At 42.3% G+C, this 23,972-nt stretch overlaps 1 protein-coding gene across 4 annotated transcripts in view; it reads left to right on the plus strand.

The window, feature by feature from the left end:
* Positions 1 to 23,972, plus strand: part of CRHR2 (corticotropin releasing hormone receptor 2) — a 151,690-nt gene that overhangs the window by 115,424 nt on the left and 12,294 nt on the right. For all 4 annotated transcript variants that reach the window (XM_085563003.1, XM_085563010.1, XM_077789598.2 and 1 more), the window contains 3 exons: positions 10,725 to 10,810; positions 13,256 to 13,391; positions 16,608 to 16,649. In XM_085563003.1, the coding sequence (XP_085419129.1) occupies positions 10,725 to 10,810; positions 13,256 to 13,391; positions 16,608 to 16,649 (264 nt within the window). The remainder of the gene's footprint in view (positions 1 to 10,724; positions 10,811 to 13,255; positions 13,392 to 16,607; positions 16,650 to 23,972) is intronic.

Genomic DNA, 23,972 nt, shown 5'->3' on the forward strand with positions numbered 1-23,972 from the left:
TGAAAAAGAAAAAAAAATCCATTATAAAGTATGTTTTTATGTAAAAATTCTTTTCTTTATGTTCTAAAGAGACAAATAGCAATGGGTGTTTTATACAAAATACAAATTGTGTTGCTGAGGAAACCATCACAAAACCAGAAGGTGCCTCACAGTAAATTGACCTCATTGATACAGAGATTCCCTCACAAATAAATCTGATTTAGACAACAAAAGGTGGGAGATTTGTGATGCTTGGAGCACTTGGGTTTCACATCATTGCCTGGAAATCTGTGACTCTGAATTTTCTATAACCCCTGTAGCCCAGAGGATCTGTGAAATCATTGGGTAGCATCTCTGACAGATACCACAGAGCCATGAAAATGGCTTTTTTCTCTCTGGAACAGCATTGTAAATATTTAAAGATCCCCAAAGAGACACAGAAGATGGCGGTATAGTTGGAAGCTGACACTTTCTATAAAGAATTATATCTGTCATTATAGCTGCCTCTAATTTGGAACAGCCTTGAGACCCCTCTAAACCAGGCCAGTGACTGAAGAGCCCAGAGCTGACACTGGATTGAACCTTCCTAGCTTGGCCTGCCTGCACTTGAGCCCTAATTAAAACACTAATGAGGTAACAGCACTAATTGCACTGTGGGGTGGAAAGGAGCTGATAAAATCTGAGGGTGAGCCCTTGCTCCCCTCACTTTAGGGTTATTCCCCTCAGAGAGCACTGCTGGGGGAGGAAAGCATCCCTCTGCAAACAAAACCTAACCTGCAGATCTGAAAGCTCCTGTTACAGCCAACTCAGGATTCCTAAAATCTGGTCCCCTGCTTTTTTTATTATTATTATTTTTATTCAAACTGTCAGTTCATTTTTGGAGTGTTTCTAATTAAAACTCACAACCACACGGTGCCTTAAAGCCACTTGACGTGCTTGCTTTTTGGATCTTTATGTGAATAAATTCAAACTGGAGACAAGGACTGAAGCATCACTTGCTACTTGCTGTTATTGGAGTCACTGACCCTTTCAAGGCTGCTGTGAAAAGTGCTGGATGAGGAGCACTGGAATTTGACATCTGCACCCAGGGCAGCACAGTCAGACACCACAGCCCTCAGATGTGATTTGGGCTCTGCCTCAGCACACACAAAGCTCTGCCTTCCTGCTCCCTCCACTGAACACTGGCCACCACAAGTGGAAAATGCAGGGATTTCAAAAAGAGGACAACTCTGTGACATCTGTCAGTCACTGCTCACCAGCTGGATTTGAACTACCGAGGAACTGAAGTGGAGCTGCAGCTGTGTTTTGTGAAAGAACAAACAGAGCACAGTCCTGCTGGGACAAGGGGGAATGCTTGAAGATGATGGAGAGCAGATGAAGATGGGATATTTAGAATAAATTCTTCCCTGTGAGGGTGGTGAGGTCTGGCACAGGTTCCCAGAGAAGCTGTGGCTGCCCCTGGATCCCTGGAAGTGTCCAAGGCCAGGTTGGACAAGTCTTGGAGCAACTTGGGATGGTGAAAAGTGTCCCTGCCATGGCAGGGGGTGGCACTGGATGAGATTTAAGGTCTCTTCCATACCAAACCATTCCATGACAACTCTGAGCCAGCTATCCCAGGCCTCTGCTGGGAAAATAGACACGAGTGCTACAAGAAGAAATTTGTGTTGTTTCCAAAGGAGGACTAACACTGAAAGCTGAAATTCTAAATACTCCATGAAATTACAGTTCCTGTGCACCTGGGAAAGTTACAATTGGCTTCACTCACCTGAGTGAAGAGCCAAGAGCTCAGTGTCCAGCTCAGGTGAGCTTTGGTTACCTCTTGGACACGTCTTGGTGTATTCCAGAAGCATCATTGCACCAACCAGTGGCAAGATGATTGGAGTGCTGAATATTCTAAGAGGGATAAAACTTGCTTCTAAAGAAGCAGTTCTGTTTTAAATATTATTTTAAAGGATTTTTTTCTGTCAAAATTTATTTCCACTGGTTTTGATTTCTCATTTTCTTGCCTCTGTGCATTGAGGTGTTGCAGCACAGGATGGTGTAACACAAGGAATGGGTCATGCAGGAGCTCTAAGCCTCACTGGAAATAAAGATTGGCCACAAAAAGGCCTTGGATCATGGCAGCAACCCTCAAATCCATCTCCAGATCACATTCTTGTGTTGTATCTTGGGTACAAAACCTTGAACGAGGCAGTGGAGTTGTTGGATTGATTGATTGATTGATTGATTGATTGATTGATTTCCTACTTGTCTGTGTAGAAGGAGCTCAGATATTGACTTGGGCTGAAAACAGGGAAACAATTTGAGAGACAATTGCAGGAAAAAAAAAAAAGGAAACTGAATATAAGTGCTGATTCTGTATATTGTGCAAGAAACCTGTATTTTTATTGACAAAACATCAGAGGGAGATAATTTAGGCAATCATCTTTTTGTTTTTGGTTTCATTCCTGAATGGATTTTGACTTGTATATATCCCACAAGAGAACTAACAATTGAGCACATTGGATGCTTTGAAATTTAACTTCTGATAGCACTGGAAAAACACACTCTATTAGGTATTTTCTCTTCAAATGAGCACATTGGGGTTTTTTAATTATTTTCTCAGAGTCACATAAGTGAGTTTTAATCACACACCCCTCTCTGAAGCTAAAGAAGAGGCAAAGATTGGAAAAAAATGCCAGGGAAGTGAATTCTTTAATAAAATCGGTCAATCCTCCTGATTTTATTAAGGAAAACACATTTCTTGTGTTCACTTTGAGATGTAAAACTGCCAAAGTGTTGGTGAACCACACAAACAGAGCAGGGCCAGAGGACAAAGCGCAGAGAAGAGACACCAGAGCTGCTTTTTCCCTCAGTAACTTTTGCTGTGAGCTGACCCCAGCTATGAACAGCCCTGCAATATTTCCCAGAGCTAAGACTTTATAAATTTTTAATTTTTTCAAACAGGCAGATCAATTTTTTTCCCCAAACCTTTCATTCAGCTTTAATAGATTTTTTTTTTTTCTCTCTCTCTTGTGCTTGGGAACTGAACAGTTTTGCAGCCTCTGGGTTTTTTGTGTTTGGCTGAAAATAATTCACTACAACCAGTTAGGTGCTGGAATGAGTGGGTGTATGAGGTGGGGGAGGCCCTGGAGTTCACTTCTGCCTCTGCCTTCATCATTTATTTAATTTTGAACAAGTTGGATTGCTGCTCAAAGCTCAACTGCACCAGCTGTAAAGCCATTTGAATGATTATCTATTTTAAAATTATCTATTTAACAATTATCCTCCCTTGCTTTGAGATTCCTGGATGACAAGTAGAGGAGGTAAGGGTCCTTTTTCAGTGTGGAATTTTGCTCAGGAGAGAAAACCACAGGTAGCCAAGAGATCTTTATGATGTGCTGCTCATGAAAGATGCAGAATTTCTGTGGTGGCAAGATCAACGCTGGCCCCAGTAATCAAGGTGTGAGCACACAAATGGATTTTTACATCTGCGTCCTCTTGCCTGGTTTATTTTCTTTCTCAGTGATTCCAGGAGGTTTTATTGTTTCCTTTCTTCTGCTGGGAACTGCGATGAGGATTTCAGGGAGCCAGTGAGTGTAATTCCAGCATTTCTTTTGTGAATGAAAACTCCCAAAGCTCATAACTCCCCATGTAAAGCTGAGATTGTTTTGTCTCCCCCATGGTGTTACCTTCACATCAGGTGATTTACTGGGCCAGTTATTGCCTGATCACCCAGTCCCTGGACAGCTCTTTGCATTCAGTCTTGATTTTTGCTGCTCTGAGCAGTTTGATGCCACTAAAAATCTGTCAGCCTGTTCTTCAATGCCTTTTACAGATCCTGAGATTTGTATGAAACAGCACAGATCTGCTGGTAGCCTCTTTCCATGGAGAAATCAGAATTATATATATGTGTGTGTATATATATATATATATATATATACATATATATATATACATACATATATACACATATATACACATATATATATATATATACATATATACACATATATATATACACATATATATATATATATATATGCCCTTTTTCCTTGTGCTCTTATGCACAGTGCTGTTCCCTTCAAGCCTGCATCAGCCAGATTTCTCTGGGAACCTCTGGAGTTTGGAATTTGAATTCCTTTCACGGGATTGTCCACTGGATCTCCCTTGTTCTCTAATTGATTCTTTCAGAGGACTTTACAAACCACATCATTCTTCCCTTCACACCTTGTTTCTCTTCTTCACAAAGAATTTATCCAGACCAGCTTCAGTTTATGGGAAATATCAGTATATCAATGAGCAACCACTGGCTGATGCTCTGGAAGGCCTTGACAGGAAAAAAAATTCAGTAAACACCTGAGTTAATTCAGTTTTTCAAAACCAAAGCTGTGGAAACACAGGGTGTTTTTGAAGTTTGTCACATCAGAGAGTGGAGGTGCTTAAGCTTATCAACAAAATCAGCTGATTTATTGACAAAAAGTATTTTTTTTAAAGTGAGAGTTATCCTTCCACTGTCCCAGGTTGCTCCAAGCCCCATCCAGCCTGGCCTTGGAGATTTCCAGGGATCCAGGGGCAGCCACAGCTGCTCTGGGAACCTGTGCCAGGGTCTCATCATCCTCATAGGGAAGAATTTCCTCCTAATATCCAATCTAAACCAATTCCATTTCAGTTTGAAGCCCTTCCCCCTTGTCCTGTCTGTCTTCACTTCTTTTGATCTGTCATGCTCCATTTCAAACACCACAGTCCACATTGCTGAAGTTCTTCTGATCTTCTAAAGAATTCAAAGTTTTCTCACTCACTATTTTATGTAAAGTATCTCACCTCTGTATGTAGCTGTATGCTTTTCATTTATGGTTGTTTTGTTTTTTGTTTTTTGTTTTTTTTCTAAAAAGCATTCCCTAGTCCTCTGTAAGCATCCTTCTTGCTGATACAATTGCTTCTCTGAATATTTTCTTAGTTTTTACTGACTCTCTTCACACTTCTGTTTCCACTTTTGCATTGTTCTGTTCAGAGACTGAGATTTTATTATTATTATTATTGATATCATTTTTTCATTTCCCCTTCTCCTTCCTATCTGAATGGCTTATGTTTTTTCTCAAACACTAATCAAATTCATTTTCCTATTGATTTTTTTGAAATTTCTTTCCTCTACAGACGAGCAGCTCCTCCACTGCTGCAGCTTTGCAGATCATGACTTGTTGACATCCCTGAGTTCTTCTTGCAGGACTTTTATCATAATTTCTGCAGTTGTGCATGCAGGTTGTGCTTAGCTGCACAGAGCACAAAGATAATGTGCTGGTTTGATTACAGTCCATGCAGAATTTATCTCCCATTTTGATACCATTGTTGTTATTGACTTTTTCTATTCATATTTTGTAGTTGTGGAGTCAATAAGTGCCCAGCAAGGTGGCCAGCAGCACAGACACTCTACAAATTTTCTGAAATTTCTGCTTTTTTTTGTGAAATGTTCATTCTTCTTAATCACATCAGGATTTCTTAATGAAATAAGGATTTCAGGAATCCTTATTCCTGATTGTACATAAAGTGTTTTCTAGCCCTTTGCCCAAAGGACTCACTGGGGTGCCTGTGACCTTTGAAAAGGAAACTTTTGTGATAAAAAGCTCTGTCCAAGGATCAGGACAGGCCAGCATGGTAGAACAATTAAAACAAAGCGTTAATTAACTGGCAGAGTGCTCATCTGAGGCCAGGATGGCAGCATCCAGAGCTCCCACTCAAAGGACTGCTCTGATCCCAATTTGGGTTACTTAACCCTGAGGTGATTTTACAGCACTGCATTAAAAAAATGAAATCTAAATAGAATAATTTTTACAGTTCCTGGCAGTGAAGAGGAACAAACATTCTAGGAAGCACAGGAGCACAAGCTTTCTGTGAAGCATGAAATAGAAAACCCAGCAGAAAATGAGCAAAATAAAAGCTAGTTGCTCATTAAATTCTCAAAAGAAAGAGCAGAGCTTAATGACCTCCCTTTTAAACTCCTGGGCTTGGGGAAAACTGCAAAGAAGCCCTCAGAGTCATCATTGCCTCTTTTGTGCACTTTGGCTATTTCATCTTGATAAGGGAGATAAATTTCCTCTCACGTGGAGTTTGGTTTTTATGAGAGAAAAATGTTGCCACCAAAATCATTTACTGAAAAGTTTCTTTTGGTTCAGAAGAGTTTCTGGGCTCGTGTGTTCAGGTTATAACAGAACAGTGCCAAAACAGATGGCTCAAATACTTTCTGGATCACTGACTTGTAACTCCATTTTGGGGGGCTGAATTTTCATCCCAATTTAGAAATGGAAAGACTAAACTTCTGGCAAGAAATGAAAACTCTTTCTTTCCCATCTGTAGTTGGAGAGGGTCTTATTCCAGCAATAATGATATTCTTAGCATGGCATAAATAAAGGAGAGAAAGAAATAAGCCACTTTATTCTATCTTCACAACTTTGCCTTTGGATTTATTTTATCTACCAGTAAATGTCAAGGTAAAAATCCTTGGTTATGTTTTCCATTAGGAAGCAGAAAACATGGATAAACAGAAATGAATGAAAATAGAAAATGAGCCTAAAGAGAAATAAAAAGGATGCACTGCCTTTCATCATTACCTCTCTTAAATGACCTTTCCTGGGACTCCATTGATGGAAGTGATGTGTGGGTTTTGTTAGAGCTGCCCAGCTCTGAGGAATTAATCTGTTGACACAGAGCTCTGATAATAACAAAGAAGTCCTTGACAAATAATTGTGTACTTTGGTCAATACAGCACTTAGGCTCTTTTCTAGGAAAACTCACTTTGCAGTGGAGTGAGATCTTTCTCCCTCTGAAACTCTGCAATCTAGCTGAGGAACAAAGAGCAGAGGCTCCATCTGCCCTGCCTGTAAATCAGGCTCAGCCTGGTAGCCTCTAGAGCAGGATGGATTCTCTCCAGCTGAGAAAACAACTCCATTTCCATCTCCAAGCCTTCAGCTCTTGCAGGCTGTTCCCTGCCTGATTCCCTCTCTCCTGAGCAAACTGCCCCCATCATCCCCACGAGCTTGGGCTCAGGCCCAGCTGATAGTAAAAGGGTTTTTAAATCATGGGGATTAAGGGTTAAAAGGAAAAATAAGCTTAGTAGGCCCTGGAAAAATAAACACCCTAAGCACATGGAGAACTAGTACTTGCTAGAACTGCACTGTGTAGCTAGTACATGATAAATGATATAATTGTTAGATGTGATAATTGTTTAGTAATTAAATATAATTACTGTTTAATCATAAGAATAATCATGAGAAACTGTAGTCAGTGACCTAAGAAAGTTCACGAGAAACTCGTGTCAATGTATACAATAGAACAATATAAGTTTAATAATTAATATGTGAGTTATGTAACGATAGAATATAAAATACATTCAGCTCAAAAGCCATGTCGGAGTCAGATTTGGGTTTGTACCCCGACTCCCAGAGCTCTTAATAAAAGCACCTGCATATAATCATATCCCATGATTATGTGTGTTTCCAAACACTAACACAGCAAGGACAAATGCACAATTAAAACCCCATCTGATTATGCACTGAAAACTGATCTTCAGATCAATTCAGGAATAGTAAAATAGTTAAAATAGTTTTTTCATACCTCTCTGAGGGCTGCTAAAAGACCTTACTGAGCCAAGTGTCTTTCTGAAATGGAGTTCAGAATGCCTTTCTGAAAAGGCATCAGAGTGTGTTTTGTTTTTTTTTAAAGAAATAATTAAAAGTGAACACGCTGAAATGTGCTTCTAGAAGGGAAAACCAAAAATAAGTATTTTGATGTGACCACATTTTCATCTTTTCCCTTGGATTTTTTGCTTTCTGAGATCTGCATTGTAGGGGTGACCCTATCCAAGTCTTAAAGATTTCTCAGAGAAACCTTAACACAGACAAAATGTTGGTGCCTCAAAACATTTTTAAGCTTCCATAGACTGTAATATCACAGAACCTCATCAACATGGCCCCATTCACTTCACTGAAGCTCATGTGGGATAACCTGAAGATCAGTGGAAGATTTGTGTGGGCAACTGGTTCAAGTCCAAGCCCTGTTAGTCCAAAACCACTCATTTAAAATATATCAAACGCACCACTGTGGAAGTTCCCATTTCTTTGCAGTGAATATAAATCAATCTTGGGATAAACAACTGCTTAATCTGACAAAGAATGATGCCAACCCAACTCAGTTCCTTATGCTCTTGCTCTTCTAATCCTCACTCTGGGATGGAATTGATTTATAGCCAAGGCCAAGTCACTTGGCTTTTCTCTCTTAGCTACTAAATCTAGAAGGGGGAAGAGCCAGTTATTCCTTTTTCTTGGAGAAACTGTGGGATGAGGCAGCAGCAGGAGCTGTGTGTGTAACAGGGCTGCACTCATGTCCTCTCCTGCTGCAGCAAGAGTTGGGCAGAGAAACTTCAGAGAAAGTGGCAAACCAAGCCTTGAAGGAGCTTCACACATTCTAAAAGAGATTCTAAAGCCAAAAGGAGCTGTGAATTATTTTTCTAACCTCCTTGTATGCACTGAAAAGGCCAGAGAATTCTCCTGACTTGATGGTCCTCTGCATCCAAGCCATCACAAGACCCATTTTTACAGTACCTTCCCTCCAGCACAGGATATTCTACTTCCATCTGTCCCTTTCACCAGCCTAAAAAAAAAAAAAAAACAAAAAACAACAATTATCTGGTTTGCAGGAAAAGGCAGACTGGTAAAAGAAGACTACAACAATAATGGAAGAAGCAGAGTAAAAGTCACCCTGAGGTTCAGACTGAGATTACTCAGGAGGAGAATTCAGTTTGAGTGGCCAATGCTGCTGTTACCTTCTCCTAGGAAATGTGCTTAGAAATCCTGTCCTGGCAGGGTTTTCTCAGACACCTGGGCAGTTTTTTAAAAGTCAGCAGTGAGGAATCTGCCTTCCTGGTGCTCCTGGAGAGAGGTGATGTCTCTTACCAGCTTTGTGTCACCTGTGCCAGTGCCACTCACAGATTTCAGGGGTGCCTCAGGTGCTGCTCTGCTCTGGGCTTGGGCAGCTGAACTGGGAGAATTAAAAGCAGACTTTTATAGAATGAGAGTGTTTCTGGTGAAAGGACTCCCAGAATTTTCAGCTAGCAATTCTTCTAGACTGATGAATCCCCCTCTGCAAATGAATTCCACAGAAGGCCAGAATTCCTCATTTTCTGATGCAGGCTGTGGCAATCTGAATTTCCAGCTCAGATGGCAGGATGCTGTCACATTGAAGTAGGGCTCATGAAACTTGAAATGCCTTCTTCAGCCCAGTTCATCCTGATAATGCCATGTGATGAGTCCCACTGATATTTGGGATTTGCTCTTACCTAGGAGTCTAATTCAGTCTGGCACTTTTCCATTGCAAGTGAAAAACTGGCACATTTTGGGTTGGTGCCTTTTTTGCCTCCTTGGTAGAAATAATCCAAGCATGGCTTTGAGCTGATAGAGAACCTCAAGATTCAGCAGCAGAATTGCAGAGAGAAGTTTTCTTTCTGTGGGTGAAGGTCACCTCCATTCACCTCCTGCTGAGCAGAGACTGCTTGAACATCTCTTTGTGCTACTGAAGAGCAGGGCAGTCACCACTGTGAGGAGTTTAAAATTCAACTCAAACCACAGTTATAGAGCTGCTTTTGTCTCTGATAAATAAAGCATGAACCAGTACCAAGCTCTTAAAATGACAAAAAACAAATCTGAGAAGAACAAACACACAGGCTGCAGTGCTTTGATTACTTCTTGTACTCCCCAGGGCCCTGCTCTGCTGAGGAAATAATTTCCAAAAATGTTGTGTTAACTCCTAGAACAGCATTTTTGTATCTCACTTAGGGTGTTTACACAATTCCCACTCCTGCCAGTCTCCCAGTGTCTGCTCAGGTGTTTTATTGCTCCATTTGTTCTGAGCCATGGAACAGGAGCCACGGGGAATGCTCTGATGGATGCCAAGATATGTAAACATTGAAACATACCCCACAGCACAGGGGGAAAAAGGAGCATATTCTCAGAACACCTTTCAGTTAGCAGCTCTGCTGGGGTGTTTGTAAATACTCAGATGGCAATCACAGAATTGCTCCATTCAGGGGATAAAAAATGCCAGGAGCTCTTGGAATTATGTGTGAGATAAATGTTTTCTCCCAAGCTGTGGGACCCCAGCAGTTGTGTAGTTCTGATGACTTTGGGACAGACCCATGGCTTGTAAGCTGCCCTGCTTTATGCTCTGAAAGCATCTCCCAATCTGCTCCCAAGAGGCAAATCCTTCCACTGATCACAGCCTAAAAATCAATCTTCTCTTCAGTTTGTTGGGTATTTTTTAATCTCCTGTTTGCACTATGCAAGGAAGTCACCAGCAGATGCTACAACAGTAATTAGAGCAAATATCAATTCTCAGTGGGGAGGCTGCAGCACAAATAATAATTACCCAGCTCAGCAGATTGAAAAGGGGAGTGGCAAATCCATCAATCCTACCTTTAGTTCCTCATTGCACCCAGAAAAGGTGAAAAGGGAGTAAAAATAATCTTCTGTTTAGAGCAATAAGGATGTACTCATTTTTCACTGCTGTTTTGGAAGCATTAAGAGTGTTGGATGTTTGCTGTATTATCTGGTGTTTCTAGTAAACTTCTGAGTCTGTTGCAATCAATAGCAAAGCCAAAAGGCTGTTTTCAGTCAGATTGAAACTGTAAAATGTGCTTTTTAGGGTGTATCACATCCTGTAAGCCATTATTTTACTGACTGGTTGCATTTTTTCCCCCTCTCTTTCTTCTTTTCCAGATAAATTTTGTATTTCTATTTAACATAGTTAGGATTTTAATGACAAAGCTGAGAGCTTCAACCACTTCAGAAACAATCCAGTACAGGTAAGTCAGCTTGTGACTGCTGCTGTTCTGGTGTTGTCAAAGCTCTGCCTTGATTGTCCTTTCCTTGTCCCATCTTTGTGTTTCCAGGTGCCACTGTTGATGGAGCTCATAAATTAGGCCCACATTATTGATCTGTGCAGGCTCTCCAGAAAAGCCTGCCTGCATTTTTTTTCTGTCCACTCCATTTCACTTCAGGCCTGCACGTACCCCAGCACACAGAGAACCCCCTCATTTCCATGAAACCTGAAGGATTTGAGCTCACGTGAGGAGAAATTTATGTCTTCACATAAGGGACAAATTTATGTCTTCCTCCCCAGCACAGGAAGGAGCTGGAGCTGCTGGGGCCAGCCAGAGGATGCTCAGAGGGATGGAGCAGCTCTGATGTTGGGAGAGGATGGGAGAATTGAGATTGTTCACCCTGGAAAAGGCTTTGGGATTACTTAATTTTGGCCTGAAGGGAGCCTGCAAGAGGGTGGGGAGAGACCATTGACAAAGGTCTGGAGTGACAGGACAAAGGGGAATGGCTTCGAACTGACAGAGAGTAGGTCTGGATGGATATTGGGAAAAAACTCTTCCCTGTGAGGGTGGTGAGGCCCTGGCACAGGTGCCCAGAGAAGCTGTGGCTGCCCCTGGATCCCTGGAAGTGCCCAAGGCCAGGTTGGATGAGGCTTGGAACAGCCTGGGATGGTGGAATGCATCCCTGTCCATGGCAAGGGGTGGCACTGGATGGACTTTAACCTTCCAACCCAAACCATTCTGGGATTCTGTGATTAATGTGTGCATACAGGTAATTAATGCTCCATTTAAGATGTAGGGGAGGGAAATGAGAGGTGATTGCACCTTTTCTTTCCAGCTGGGGCCAGAATTAGTGTAACCACTCACTGGCTTGCATTACAGAACTGATCCTCAGCTAATCAGTGCCTTTATTTGGGTTTGGCTTCTCAGGTCAATCAGTTCCCATACCCAGCATAACCCCACAAGCACTGGGATGGCAGAAAAGTCAGAAGGGAAGGTGGCCTGGCCCCTTCAGACTCAAATGTGGGCTTAGATCAGCCTTAACAGTCCAAAACCAAATTCTCAGACACCAGGAGATGCTGAGTGCCCTTCTCTTATCATTTGCAGCATCTTGAAAGGTATTTGAAGGACGTAGGGACTAAGTAGGACTTAGGTCCTTGCAGTAGGAAATGGCACAGGTTATGTGGAGTGAGATCAGTCACTCTAACTCATTTCTGGATAAAGTCTCAGCATATCAAGCTGAGTTGCATCTTGATGTCCTCAAATCAGCCTGCACTTTGGAGGCAGTTTTGCTGCAGTAATAGGTTTTGTTGTTTTGCCTGATTCTTTCCTTTTGCTCCTGTCAGGGTTTTGTTAGTGAAGTTCATGCAGGGGTCTGAAGCTCAGACTTTTTTTTGCACATTTCCTGAGAAAGGAAGGGGAAAATACCCTTTTTTCTTGTTCAAACCTCATGCTACAAAACTAAAACTGGCCTGAAACAGCCCTGATGCAAACCTCAGTACACTGTTATCCTTTCTGCAACTTGCAGGGAAGCATTAGAGACATTAGAGTGAATCAATCTACAGCAAGTGCTATTGTTCTTGAACAGATGACAATGATCTTATCCTTGCAGGCTCTCTGAGGGAATTGTCTTTTCCACAGCCTAAATGGGAACCTTTAGAATTCCAGCAAAGCCTGGGGCTCTCCTTGATGCTCTAAAGCAGAGCAGAGCAACCCTTTGCTAAGCAGATATTAAACTGTGTGGCGCTGCTTCCTTAAGGCTGTCACTTTGTCCTGACACTGGCAGTGGTTTTGTGCTCCCCTGCCTGTCTGTACCTATAATAAATAATGTTATGGCATTACTCAGGGATTTATACAGACTTAGCCAAATTTCAGCTTTTGTGTTTATACAATGACATGTTGCTCTCAGCTGACTCCACAAGACACTGTTACAGCACCAAAAATAAGGATTAGCCCTCAATAATTCTGTTAATCACTGATGATTATTGATGATCATTCTTTCACCACCTGCTTTGTGATTTGTGGCTCCTAAGACAGCCCTGAGCAGTTGAGTTGGGTGGGTAGGTGTTGCAGAAAGTGTTTACACTGCAGACAGCATCAAATGATGGGCACAGAGCGGGTCTCAGCTGAGCTGGGCACTGATCTCATCTCCCCGAGGTGTCAGAAATCACTCAGCAAACCTGCAGAGAATCCCAAGGCTTCAAGCCTCACTGGTAGGAGAGAAAAGGAAGAAGAGAGGGAGAGAGAGGGATATAAATAAGGTTCAGAGGTGGGGAAGCAGCAGGATTCCAAGGCTGTCCTGGGGCACTTTTCCCAGGTGGACAGCTCTGCTCAGGCAGGGAGGCTGGCACTCTTTCCATGCTCCTCCTTTCCATTCCCAACACAGTTGTCCTTCCCTGTGTTCACTTGTTTTCTCTTCCCTGCCCACAGGAAGGCAGTCAAGGCCACGTTGGTTCTCCTGCCTCTGCTTGGCATCACCTACATGCTTTTCTTTGTCAACCCTGGCGAGGATGACATTTCCCAGATTGTTTTCATCTATTTCAATTCCTTCCTTCAGTCTTTTCAGGTAAGAGAGCAGGCTTGCTGGGAGCTCTATCCTCTGCACAGCTCTATCCTCGCTGCTTTTCAGCCATGAAACTTGAGGCAATGAAGTCTGTGATGGAAATTATGGTTGCAAATAGCTTCATTCACACATGAATAATAGATGTACAAGTGTGTCATGTGCAGTGGAAAATCCTCTCAGGTGTGGACTGGAGGGATCCATCTCCCTTAACTCAGCACTGTGCTCAGCTCCTCACATAAAATCAATAGAGAGAGAGAAGATGTTTCATTCCACATGCCTGAGAGAGGGTGAGGGGTCCCATTCACATTCTCTGGGCAGAGAGACATAATTCTGTCTCTCAAGAGAAGTGCAGAGAGAAGAGAAAGCAATCTTTATCTCTGCTCCATTTTTTCCCCATGTGGAATGTGGTGTGGAGGTTGTTTACCTGCAGTGATGGCTGGGTTGGATTCTGGTAAAGGTTGTTTGGGTTCAGTAAACAATGGGATCTAGCTGTGTTGGATTCTCAGCAGAGAGTCACGAGTTTGTTTGTTTGTTAGATAGGTAAGTAAGTAGTGAGTATGTAGAATAGCATAGTATATCTTTAAATAGTATATTAATATAATATAGTGTAGTTTTAATAAAGCTATCCCACAGCCTTTTGATCTGGAGCCAGACATCATCATTTCTTCCCACATCCAGGGTGTCACACTGTGACTTGAAATAACTCACAGAAGCAGGTTAGATGTAAAAGGAAAGGAAAAAAAAAGAACTCAAAAAAAAGCAAACTTTATTTTCTGACTCCACTATATGTACAATAGCAAAAGTGACAGTGGATTGGAGGATGAAATTGCCACCTCTCCAACCACACTGGTCAAACCAGCAGTCCATCAATTCTCTCCACCCACAAAGAAAAATGCAAAACAATCATTATTTACATGAACATGAGTGAGAAAACTCAGCTGAAATATGTAAATATCAAAAGGCATAAGAACTTTAAAAATCTCAAAAGAACAAGACAACACCGGGGTTCATCACATTTTTGATAAATCCCCCTCCTGAGGTGCCTCTCCTCCCAGAGCACTCACTGGGCTGAGACTGGGACTCAGTGTTGACAAGTTTATGTTTATTTAATCCATCAGTCTCACCTTTAGCTCCTCATTGCACCCAGAAAAAAGTGAAAACGGAGTAAAAATAAGCTCCTTGTTAGGGCAATAAGGATGTGCTGTTCTGTGCAGCCAACAGCTCAATTTTTAATTAATATTAAAAGTCACGTAATGTGGTAATTTTTTAAGGGATGTTAGGAATTTATTTTAACTGTTTTCTCCAATTCAGAAAAGACATGGTGAGTATGAGTTCAGAACTAGTTGGTTAAAAAGAAAGGAAAACAACAAAACATTAACCAGCTGCTTTCAGAGAAATTCCTAATATTTTGCCTTCAAAGATCATTTGTGTTTCAAGGGATGGCTTGCTGAACACACTTTTGGTAGGAATTTAACAGGCAGGAAAGGGCCAGTGTTTCAGACAGGCTTGAGCTGTGTTGCCCAGCCTGCTCTGGTGCACTCCCTGCATCAGCCCCATCTCCTCCCTCCCCTGAATTCACTGGAGTTCTGCCAGGATGGAAAAGGCACTGGAATTTGAGCAATTGCCCCAACTCTGTGAGTCTGACACAAACCCAAAAGCAACTGAACACTCTGAAGTCTCTTTAGCCACTCCTTTCTGCCCAGGTGTGTCCTACAGCTTTACCTCCTGAACTAGGGTGGGAATTTGTTTGACATTGATGTTTTTACCTCCTGTGAGTGGGAACAAGTGCTCTGATACCCAGAATATCAATACAAACACACAGCTGGCAAGCCAAATCTAGGGTTGGGTTACTGTTTTTACTGATTGCATCCCACCAGAAATCACAGCTGAATATTGAAAATAAAAAATGGCCCTTTTAACCTGTGAAGGAAGGAACCTTATCCTTTACCTGTGAAGTAATTCCATGCTTTTCATTCCCTAAAATGAATTGTATTTTTTATCTGCTGTTGCTCAGTGTCTCAAAAAAACGCTGCATTGCTCGTTAGTTCTATGAAGATGTGTGTAAGAAAGAAGCACAGGGAGTCTCTCCTTCATGGTGATGATAATGACAGCCCTACAATGATGGGCAGAATTCCACCCACAGGAATTCCAACCTCTGCAGTCATCACAGGGATTTAGTCACTGCTGCCAGCAGATTGCACAGAGCCTTTGAGCTCAGGTGAATTTAACCCATCTGATGATGCTCTTGGCCTCACGATGACAGAAACCTGGCCTGGTTCAGGGGTGGCTCCGTGTGGTGGAAAAGTCTCTCCTCCAACCCGAGCTTCCAAAGAAAACTCAGCAGTCTCTTGTTGTACGGTTTCAAGGCAGTTTATTGCAAGTTATCTAAAAGATTTTCTTCTCTGGCTGCTGTGGTTTGCTCACAGCTCAGGCAGAGGCACACACACACCCTGACATCCTCTCTGACCCCGACTGCTTCTTCTCTCCCCGCCCAGGGCTGCTGCTCTCTTTTATATGGTACATTACATGTTACATGGTTACAGTTTTTCCCCAATGCCTATTACCTATATTAAATGGTGCTTTTCTATCTTTTATATGGTACATTACGTGTTATATGGTTACAGTTTTTCCCAATGCCTATTACCTATATTAAATGGTGCTTTTCTACTCTAAACCAAACTGTGAGTGCCAACATCACCAAGAACATGGAGGTGAGGAAGAAGAAAGAGGAGGAACAGGACCAGCCCACATTTCTCTATATTAAACCCTCTGACCCCCATGTATAGAACAAAAAAAAACCCTGTACAGCACTCAAAAATTCTTCCCTCTACCTTGTGACTACTTCTACTATAATATCTAAACTTTTGTGACTTCTTGTTCTTCCTGTAAGTTTGATAAATCATTCCATGGCTCAAACCCAAAATCACAGCTGTTTGCAGCTGCCTGCCAGGGTCTCAAATGGTTCTGACCAGGACCTGGAATCTCCAAAAATGTCTGAGGGACATTATAAGTTCCAAGATCAGGAGACCATCTAAAGCAATTTAACACCCTCTGTGAGTGCCTGGGATGTCCCCCCTGAGCTGTCAGCCGTGGGACAGCTCCTCTGAGGGGCATTGGATGCTGTAGAGATGTTTTAGCCTCTCTGTAGGGACAATCCCCTCTGTCAGCAATGGTGTTCAAATGTCTACCTAATAATTGCCCGCTTTCTCTTCTTTCCAGGGTTTCTTTGTGTCAGTATTTTACTGCTTCTTGAATGGTGAGGTAAGTAATTCATCACTGGGAGGTGGAATTTGTTTGGGTGCCTGATTACAGAGACCTGAGATCTTTTTACAGGGGGTCCCCGTCCCATCAGTCTCTTGTGGAAGGCTCTTAATGTGCATCTGAATTTCCCAGCCTTTCTCCTCAAAACTTTATCAATTTCAGACTATTACCTGTGAGATCAGGGCAGAGGGAAGGAAATTTTGTCAGATTATAAATTTTCTGTTCTTTATCTTAAAGACTTCTTTGAAGTTTCTCATTAATTAAAAATATGATTTCTGAGCATAGCTAATTACTTCTGAGCTGGACTTTTATTAAGGATATGCTGCAGGTGACCCATTTTTGTAATGCCATGCTGAGCTGAGTGAGTTTGTCCATGTGGGTCACTATCTCTGAGTGATCAGTGCCTGTTGCATTCAGAAAAAAAGGGTTGAAAACAGATTAAATCAGAATTAATATAAGGTACTGCTACTAAAGCAAGAAATGCTTCACTAATATCCCTCAGTGTTTGATTTCCACCCCAAAGTGTGAGATTTAAATCTTTCCCCTGCTTACACTGTCAATGTCTCATTTACCTGCATTAAAGTGTCTCATCTTTGTCCAGCTAAAATTTTAGTCTCCGCAGAAATCAATTCCATATTTCATTATTCCTGCTGTATTGATATAAACGTTGTTTGTGCTGCTTCTTAATTTCATTGTGGGCTATGAGAAAGAATGGGCATGGCTTTAAAGCAAAAGTATGTTATTTTAAATATTTTAAAATTTTATTTTTACTGTATTTATTTTGTTTTATTTTACCTTAGTATCTTTCCCTCTTCCTCATTAATTCTGAGATGATGTTAACAAGAAGCAGCTCAGTTTTCTCACGTTAAGCAAATCCCATTTTTATATTCTGGCAGCAGAGTTCTCAGTTCTCTTTCCAACTTTTCTTCTATAAATTCCATTTGCCTCTTAAAAAACAGGGAATTTAAATCTTCTTCCAAATACAGGTGCCTGTAGAGCTGCATTTACCTCAGGCTGTGTCAGGGGAGGTTTGGGTTGGGTATCAGGGAAAGGTTTTTGCCTAGAGGGAGCTGGGCACTGCCCAGACTCTCCAGGGAATGGGAACATTCCCAAGGCTGCCAGAACTCCAGGAGTGTTTGGATCACACTCCCAGGGATTCCCAGAATTCACAGAACGACCAGGTTGGAAGAGACCTTCAAGATCATCGAGTCCAACCCACCCCAACACCTCAACTCAGCCCTGGCACCCAGTGCCACATCCAGGCTCTGTTAAACACACCCAGGGATGGGGACTCCACCACCTCCCTGGGCAGCCATTCCAGAACTTTATCACCTTTCTGTGAAAAACTTTTTCCTGATATCCAACCTGAATTTCCCTTGGTGCAGTTCGAGGCTGTGTGCTCTGGTTCTGTCAGTGCCTGGAGAAAGAGCCCAGCCCCAGCTGAGCACAGCCACCTTTCAGGAGCTGTGGGGAGTGCTGAGGTCAGCCCTGAGTCTCCTTTTCTCCAGGCTGAGCACCCCCAGCTCCCTCAGGGGTTCCTCACAGGGTTTGTGTTCCCAGCCCCTCTCCAGCCTCGTTGCCTCCTGGAGCACAGGCTGGGATTGTTGGGGTATTCTGCAGGAGTTGGACTCGATGATTCTTGTGGGTCTCTTCCAACTCAGGATATTCTGTGATCTACTTGTCATATTCATCAGGTCTGCACTGTTAAAGCAGAACATTCTTGCAGATAGCAGGTTTTCTTAAAGTCTTTTTTCATTTTTCCACTGGTGTCTCAGTGACCATCAGGGGCAGGAACCCAGGCTGTGTGATCTCACAGCCACTGTCACCCCACTTCCATTTTGTGGCATCCAGACTTGGAGCTATTGGCTGTTCAGGTTTTCACTCTTCTGGCTGTTCTGGCATTCTTTCATCCCTTTTTACTGGGACAAATATCCAAACTTCCCCTTCCCTTCACCAGTCTGAAGCTGTTTGTCCAAAGCCATGAGCCAACATCCCATTTCCTGCAGCTTTGATGAGTTCAGACATAATCAAGATTGTCAAAGGAGGAGGATTCACCTCATGCACTTCTAAGCCTTGAGAACAATCTGCTGGGAAATCTGGACTGATTCCAGAGCTGATTTTCCAGCTGTATCACACTGGGAACAGGGATTTATAATTAAGTCAGTCTGAGGTGGAGACACCCAGCTTGGGATGTTGATTCATTTCCCTAAACTCAGATATCTGGTGCTGCTGGGGAGGCTGCAGAGGATCTGAGGCATCCCTGTGGCTCTTACCAGCTGATACAGGATCTGGAGAGGATTCACATCTGACTGGGAAGTGGGAAAAGCAGCTGGGATCCAATGGGGCCTCTCAGATGGTTCCATGTCAGTAATTCAAGCCAGCCAATACAATCAGGGCAGAGCTTTTTAAGCTTTTCATCAGCTTGGTCTACAACAGGTACCTCCATCTGCTCACCTGAGCATCTCAGTCTGGGCTGGCTCTCCACTGCATGCCCAGACACCCTGCTGCCATGTGGGCACCCAAAAAGCTGAATTTGGGAGGGAAATCTTCCCTCTAGCATTTTTTGACACCTAATGTGCAACTTTCACTTGACTGACTAAACTATGGCAGCTCTCTGACTGCTTCTTTGAGGTAAGCCATAAGTCCAAACCTCCCAAATATTAATATTGTCTATTTCAAAACTGTGAAAGAACTTTAGGCTCATCTTAATGTACTGTGACAGTGTTTTTTTGGACTATCATAAAGCTTTTACAGGATAAAATTTCCTGTTCTGTCGTAGCCTCAATTTTGCACAGCACTGAAGGAAGCAGCAAGCTCAGTGAATTTTCAAAGCTTTCTGGCTGTGTAATACATTGCCCAGAACACAAATTTGCATTTTATAGTACACTATGTTAAAAGCTGAGCTGCTCCCAGCCAGGCATCCCTACTAGTAGTGGTGGTGAAGGCAATGCTACTCAATCCCCATGAGGTACCAGATTTTGCTCAAAAAAGGGAAAAATAGCCTGTGAGGAGCAGCCTTTCAGAAGCCTGAGAGCTTCATATAAATCACTGAAGCTTTGTTAGAATCTCTTCAGAGAGCCTGATGCTCCTGCCTCTGTGGTAGATAGGTTAACTTGCTGTCTCAGAAGGTTTTAAACACTTCAGGTCTTCCAGTTATAGCAGAGCTGGGTTATTAAATGCATGTAACAGTCTTTATCAGGTTACTCATCCCCCACAGTGCCAGCCTTGCTCTCAGTGATGACACAAGCAAAAAGCCTGGAAAATCCATCCATTTAAGCTTTAATAATGCTGTGATCTCAGCTACATCTATCCCATCCCTTATTTGATGCACATCCTGCTGGGCACTTTCAAACTGCCAGTAACTGTCTGTAGTACAGCTCAAAAATTATGGGTTGTCCTCAAAAAAAAACCCAAAAGTCCCCTTAAAAATATTAAATGAGTGCTTCATGTCTGGGAGACTTGTCCCTTCACAATTTATGTGTTTCCTTTTGCTATGGGACTAAAAGCTGCTGCATTTAGTGGAAGACAGAGGAAACACCATTGTGGGTTTCTCAGGTGTGAAAGAGTGGCTTTAGGGATGTTCTACCCCCTAGGAAACCACATTAAAAACCCTAATTTGAGTTTTTTCCTAAGGCCCAGTGTGTGATTTTACTGAGTTTTCTCATCAGGAAGTATTTTTGAAGAAGAAGGAGAATAATAGGAACTAAAGGAACAGAGTTGATGTTGTTTTCAGCAGCCACTGAGGGACCCATGCAAAATTCCTTCCCTGTCAAAGCTGGAATTGGGTGCAGCCTTTGCACACAGTTGTGCTGGATTTTAATGTTCGCAGAATAAAGAGAGGCTACAATTAACCCCAGTCCTTTATGAGGAAAGGAAATTGTGCAATGAATTTACTGCTTGAAGTGCACATAGAGATTTTGCAGTGAGATTTTGTAAACGTTGAGGCTATTTCTCAATCTGATGTGAAAATCATTTGGTTTGGGTACAGGGAAAGCATTATTAGCAGTTACAGGAATCTGAGCAAATGGCAGAAATATTACTTAAGGCTGCATTTTGATAGAGTCACAGAAAATGGAACCATGTGTCCTGACAAACTTGCATGAAGTGAAAAATAAAGAGGAAAATTCTGCTGGCTCTGGTAGCTTTATCCTGTACCCCTCAGTCCAGTGCCCAGTATCTGAGCAGCACAGTCTGTGTAGCTTCAAAACCTCTGTGCAACTAAAACTGGGTTTAAAAATCAAAATCAGCACCTTAAAAACACTCAGGATGTGAGAGGCTGTTCCAAAGAAGAGTTTGCCTTCAAACAAAGTTTGAAGTTTGCCTTGCCTATAGAGTTGGCAAAGGTTTGACTTGATGATCCTTATGGATCCCTTCCAAGCTGAGATATTTTGGGATTCTATTCTATAAAGTTTTTATCCCTTTGTCAGAGTTCTGTCTGTGAAGTTTGAAAAAGTTTGAAACAGCTGAGAGTTTTTCCTCTATAACTTCCATTGATTTAAAAAAACATAACCTTGAGGTCTAACCAAAAATGACACCTTGGTAACCCCTGATACCACCATAAAATGTCCTGATTTTCAATAATTTGATCTCACAAATGCAACATCACTGTAGGGAAAAATAGATGCTTTAAAATTTAGTCCATGCAAAGAATTTCAAGGAGGATGAGTTTATTTCCTTTGTTTTTGTGTGGACATTTGACCTGGGCATGCAGTCACCTCCCCTGCCCTCATTTCCACAGAACACACTTCTTCACACAGCTCCTGGACTGGCTTTGTTGGCTGCAATGAGAGAGACTGTCAGGCCCCTCAGATTAAAAATTATCTATTTTTCGAGGTCAGGATTGAAGGCACTTGTGACAGCATTCTATGTTCAGACTCAGGTGTTGATTATTTCTCATCAGTGAAACAGCCTCACAACCATGAGTTTGGCAGCTTTTCATTAGCAAGGCCCAAAATGGCTAACTACCTCTTGTTACAAGGTCTTTTAAGACTAAACTGTCCAATTAAGAAAGGACACCTAGTTATTTCCATTTTAACCCAATAACTGATCCCTCAAAGCCCTCAATGAGGAATTTTCTGTCCAGTCACTAAACATCACCCAAACCCATGAAGAAGGTAAAGAAGAACAACCTGTCTCCACCCTAAAAAATCGATTTTGCTTCATATTTATTTCTATATTCTAAAACCCCAAACTCTAAGTTTCCCACCCTGTGATATCACACACTTCTAACCAACTACACACCCACAATCCCAGTGCTATCAATCCATTTTTAAAGCCTTCTCCACGGCCTCAGGTCAAATGCAATGTTCTCTTGTGGGTCTGTGCCTTTCAGCACAGAAAGTTTAAAATTCTCAGCATCCAGGATTCCAACAAAAAAATCAGTAAATCAAAGAACGAATCAAAGATAATCAAGTTCAACTATTCACCACACACTACCCAGCCCCCCACTAAACCGTGTCCCCATCTACAGTTTTTGAGCACTTCCAGGGATGGGGATTCCACCACTTTGTTTCTCAGCTTGTTTCAATGCTTGGCCACCCTTTCAGTGAAAAAATTGTTGCAAATATCCAATCTAAACCTCTCCTGCTGCAATTTGTGGCCATTTCCTCTTGTCCTATCACTTCTGACTTGGGGGCAGAGCCCAATCCCCCCCTGGCTGTCCCCTCCTGGCAGGAGCTGTGCAGAGCCACAAGGTCCCCCTGAGCCTTCTTTTCTCCAGGCTGAGCCCCTTCCCAGCTCCCTCAGCTGCTCCTCATCAGATTTGTGCTCCAGACCCTTCCCCGAGTTCTGTTTGCGAGCCTTATACACAAATTATTGTAGAGAATCCACGGAGGCGAAGCAGTTTAGGTTGAGAGGTTGCAGCTTTTTATGTTTTATTGCTTCTGAAAAGTTCTGAAGCTGTTTTGAATGAAGTATGTGTGCCATGGGTGGGCACAAGGGGCCGTTGGCACTTGACTCGTTAATTTGTTTAGAGACTTTATGGGAAAAATAATACCTTTTTTTGGACGTAGAGCAACACTAGAGGGCAAAAAATATGCAAATTTCATTTAATCCAAGTGGAAAAGAGCATCTCTGGACTTCCAAGAAAATTGACAATGAGAGGTTTCTGAGAATTGGAGGTGTTATGAAAACTGGCATAATGAAAAATCTGTATGCATTTATGTTGAATGCCACTTCAGAAGAGTGAATGCAGCTTGTGAACTTCTGCTTCAATGACTGCAATAAACAAGATGCTCCTCCAAATTTTTTCAGTCAACTTGCAGATCCCAAAACTGAATTTAATTTCAGATAATGCTGGATTAAAAAAAAAAAAAAAAAAAAAACCACAAAAAAAAAAGTGTTTAGGATGGATATTTTTGGAACAAGGATAGATAGACTTTACAAGATCATGGAATGACAGGACAAGGGGGAATGGCTTCAAACTGAATGAGTGCAGGTTTAGACTGGATGTTAGGAAGAAATTCTTCCCTGTGAAAGTGGAGAGGTCCTGACACAGGATGCCCAGAGAAGCTGTGGCTGCCCCTGGATTTCTGGAAATGTCCAAGGCCAGGTTGGATGGGGCTTGGAGCAACCTGGGACAGTGGAAAAGGTGTCCCTGCCATGGCAGGGCTGGGACTGGATGAGATTTAATGTTCCTCCCAAGCCAGGCCATGCAGTGATTCTGCGAATGGTGTGAAACTGTGCTGGAGGAATGAATTCCCACACAACTCCTGTGGTAGCTGGACCATTTTCACTGCAGGTCAGCTTTTCCTTTCAGTTCTTTAGTGTGCAGCTTCTGCTCAGGGGAATGTCACCGTTGAGTCAGGGGAAGAAAGGTGACACTTGATTCCATCCATACATTTTCAGAGGCAAAAGGCTCCTTTATTACAATCTCACAATATTTATAACCAACACCATTCATCCAGAACCTGACTAGTTCTTAATCAACACCCCTCCCATGATTGGCTAATTAAGGAAATACCCTTTGGTAAACATCTTCTGAGAAAACAACTGCTCAAAACACCAGCTGCAAGATTAATTATTTCTCTCAGCCTTCTCAAAACTCCCCAGAACAATTCCTGGGAAAGTTTATCTGTTTCTCTCTCTGACCAAACTGTCAGGACCCACAGGGGAAGATGGGCCCAGCACTCCCATCATTTCTCTTCTACCTTTGACTCATTCCAGACACAGCTTCTCTAAAGGAAGATGGATCTTCCATCCAGTCCCCTTACTGGTGTCGTGTCTACCTTTTAGCCAGACCTTAACAGTGATGTTTTTTTCCTGAGACAAACTAAAGTATTTCAGACAGAGGCAAAGAGTGCATTTAAAGTGTTTCATATTCCA

Source organism: Lonchura striata, chromosome 2, assembly GCF_050655825.1.
Source record: "Lonchura striata isolate lonStrDom1 chromosome 2, ASM5065582v1, whole genome shotgun sequence".
Classification (NCBI taxonomy): domain Eukaryota; kingdom Metazoa; phylum Chordata; class Aves; order Passeriformes; family Estrildidae; genus Lonchura; species Lonchura striata.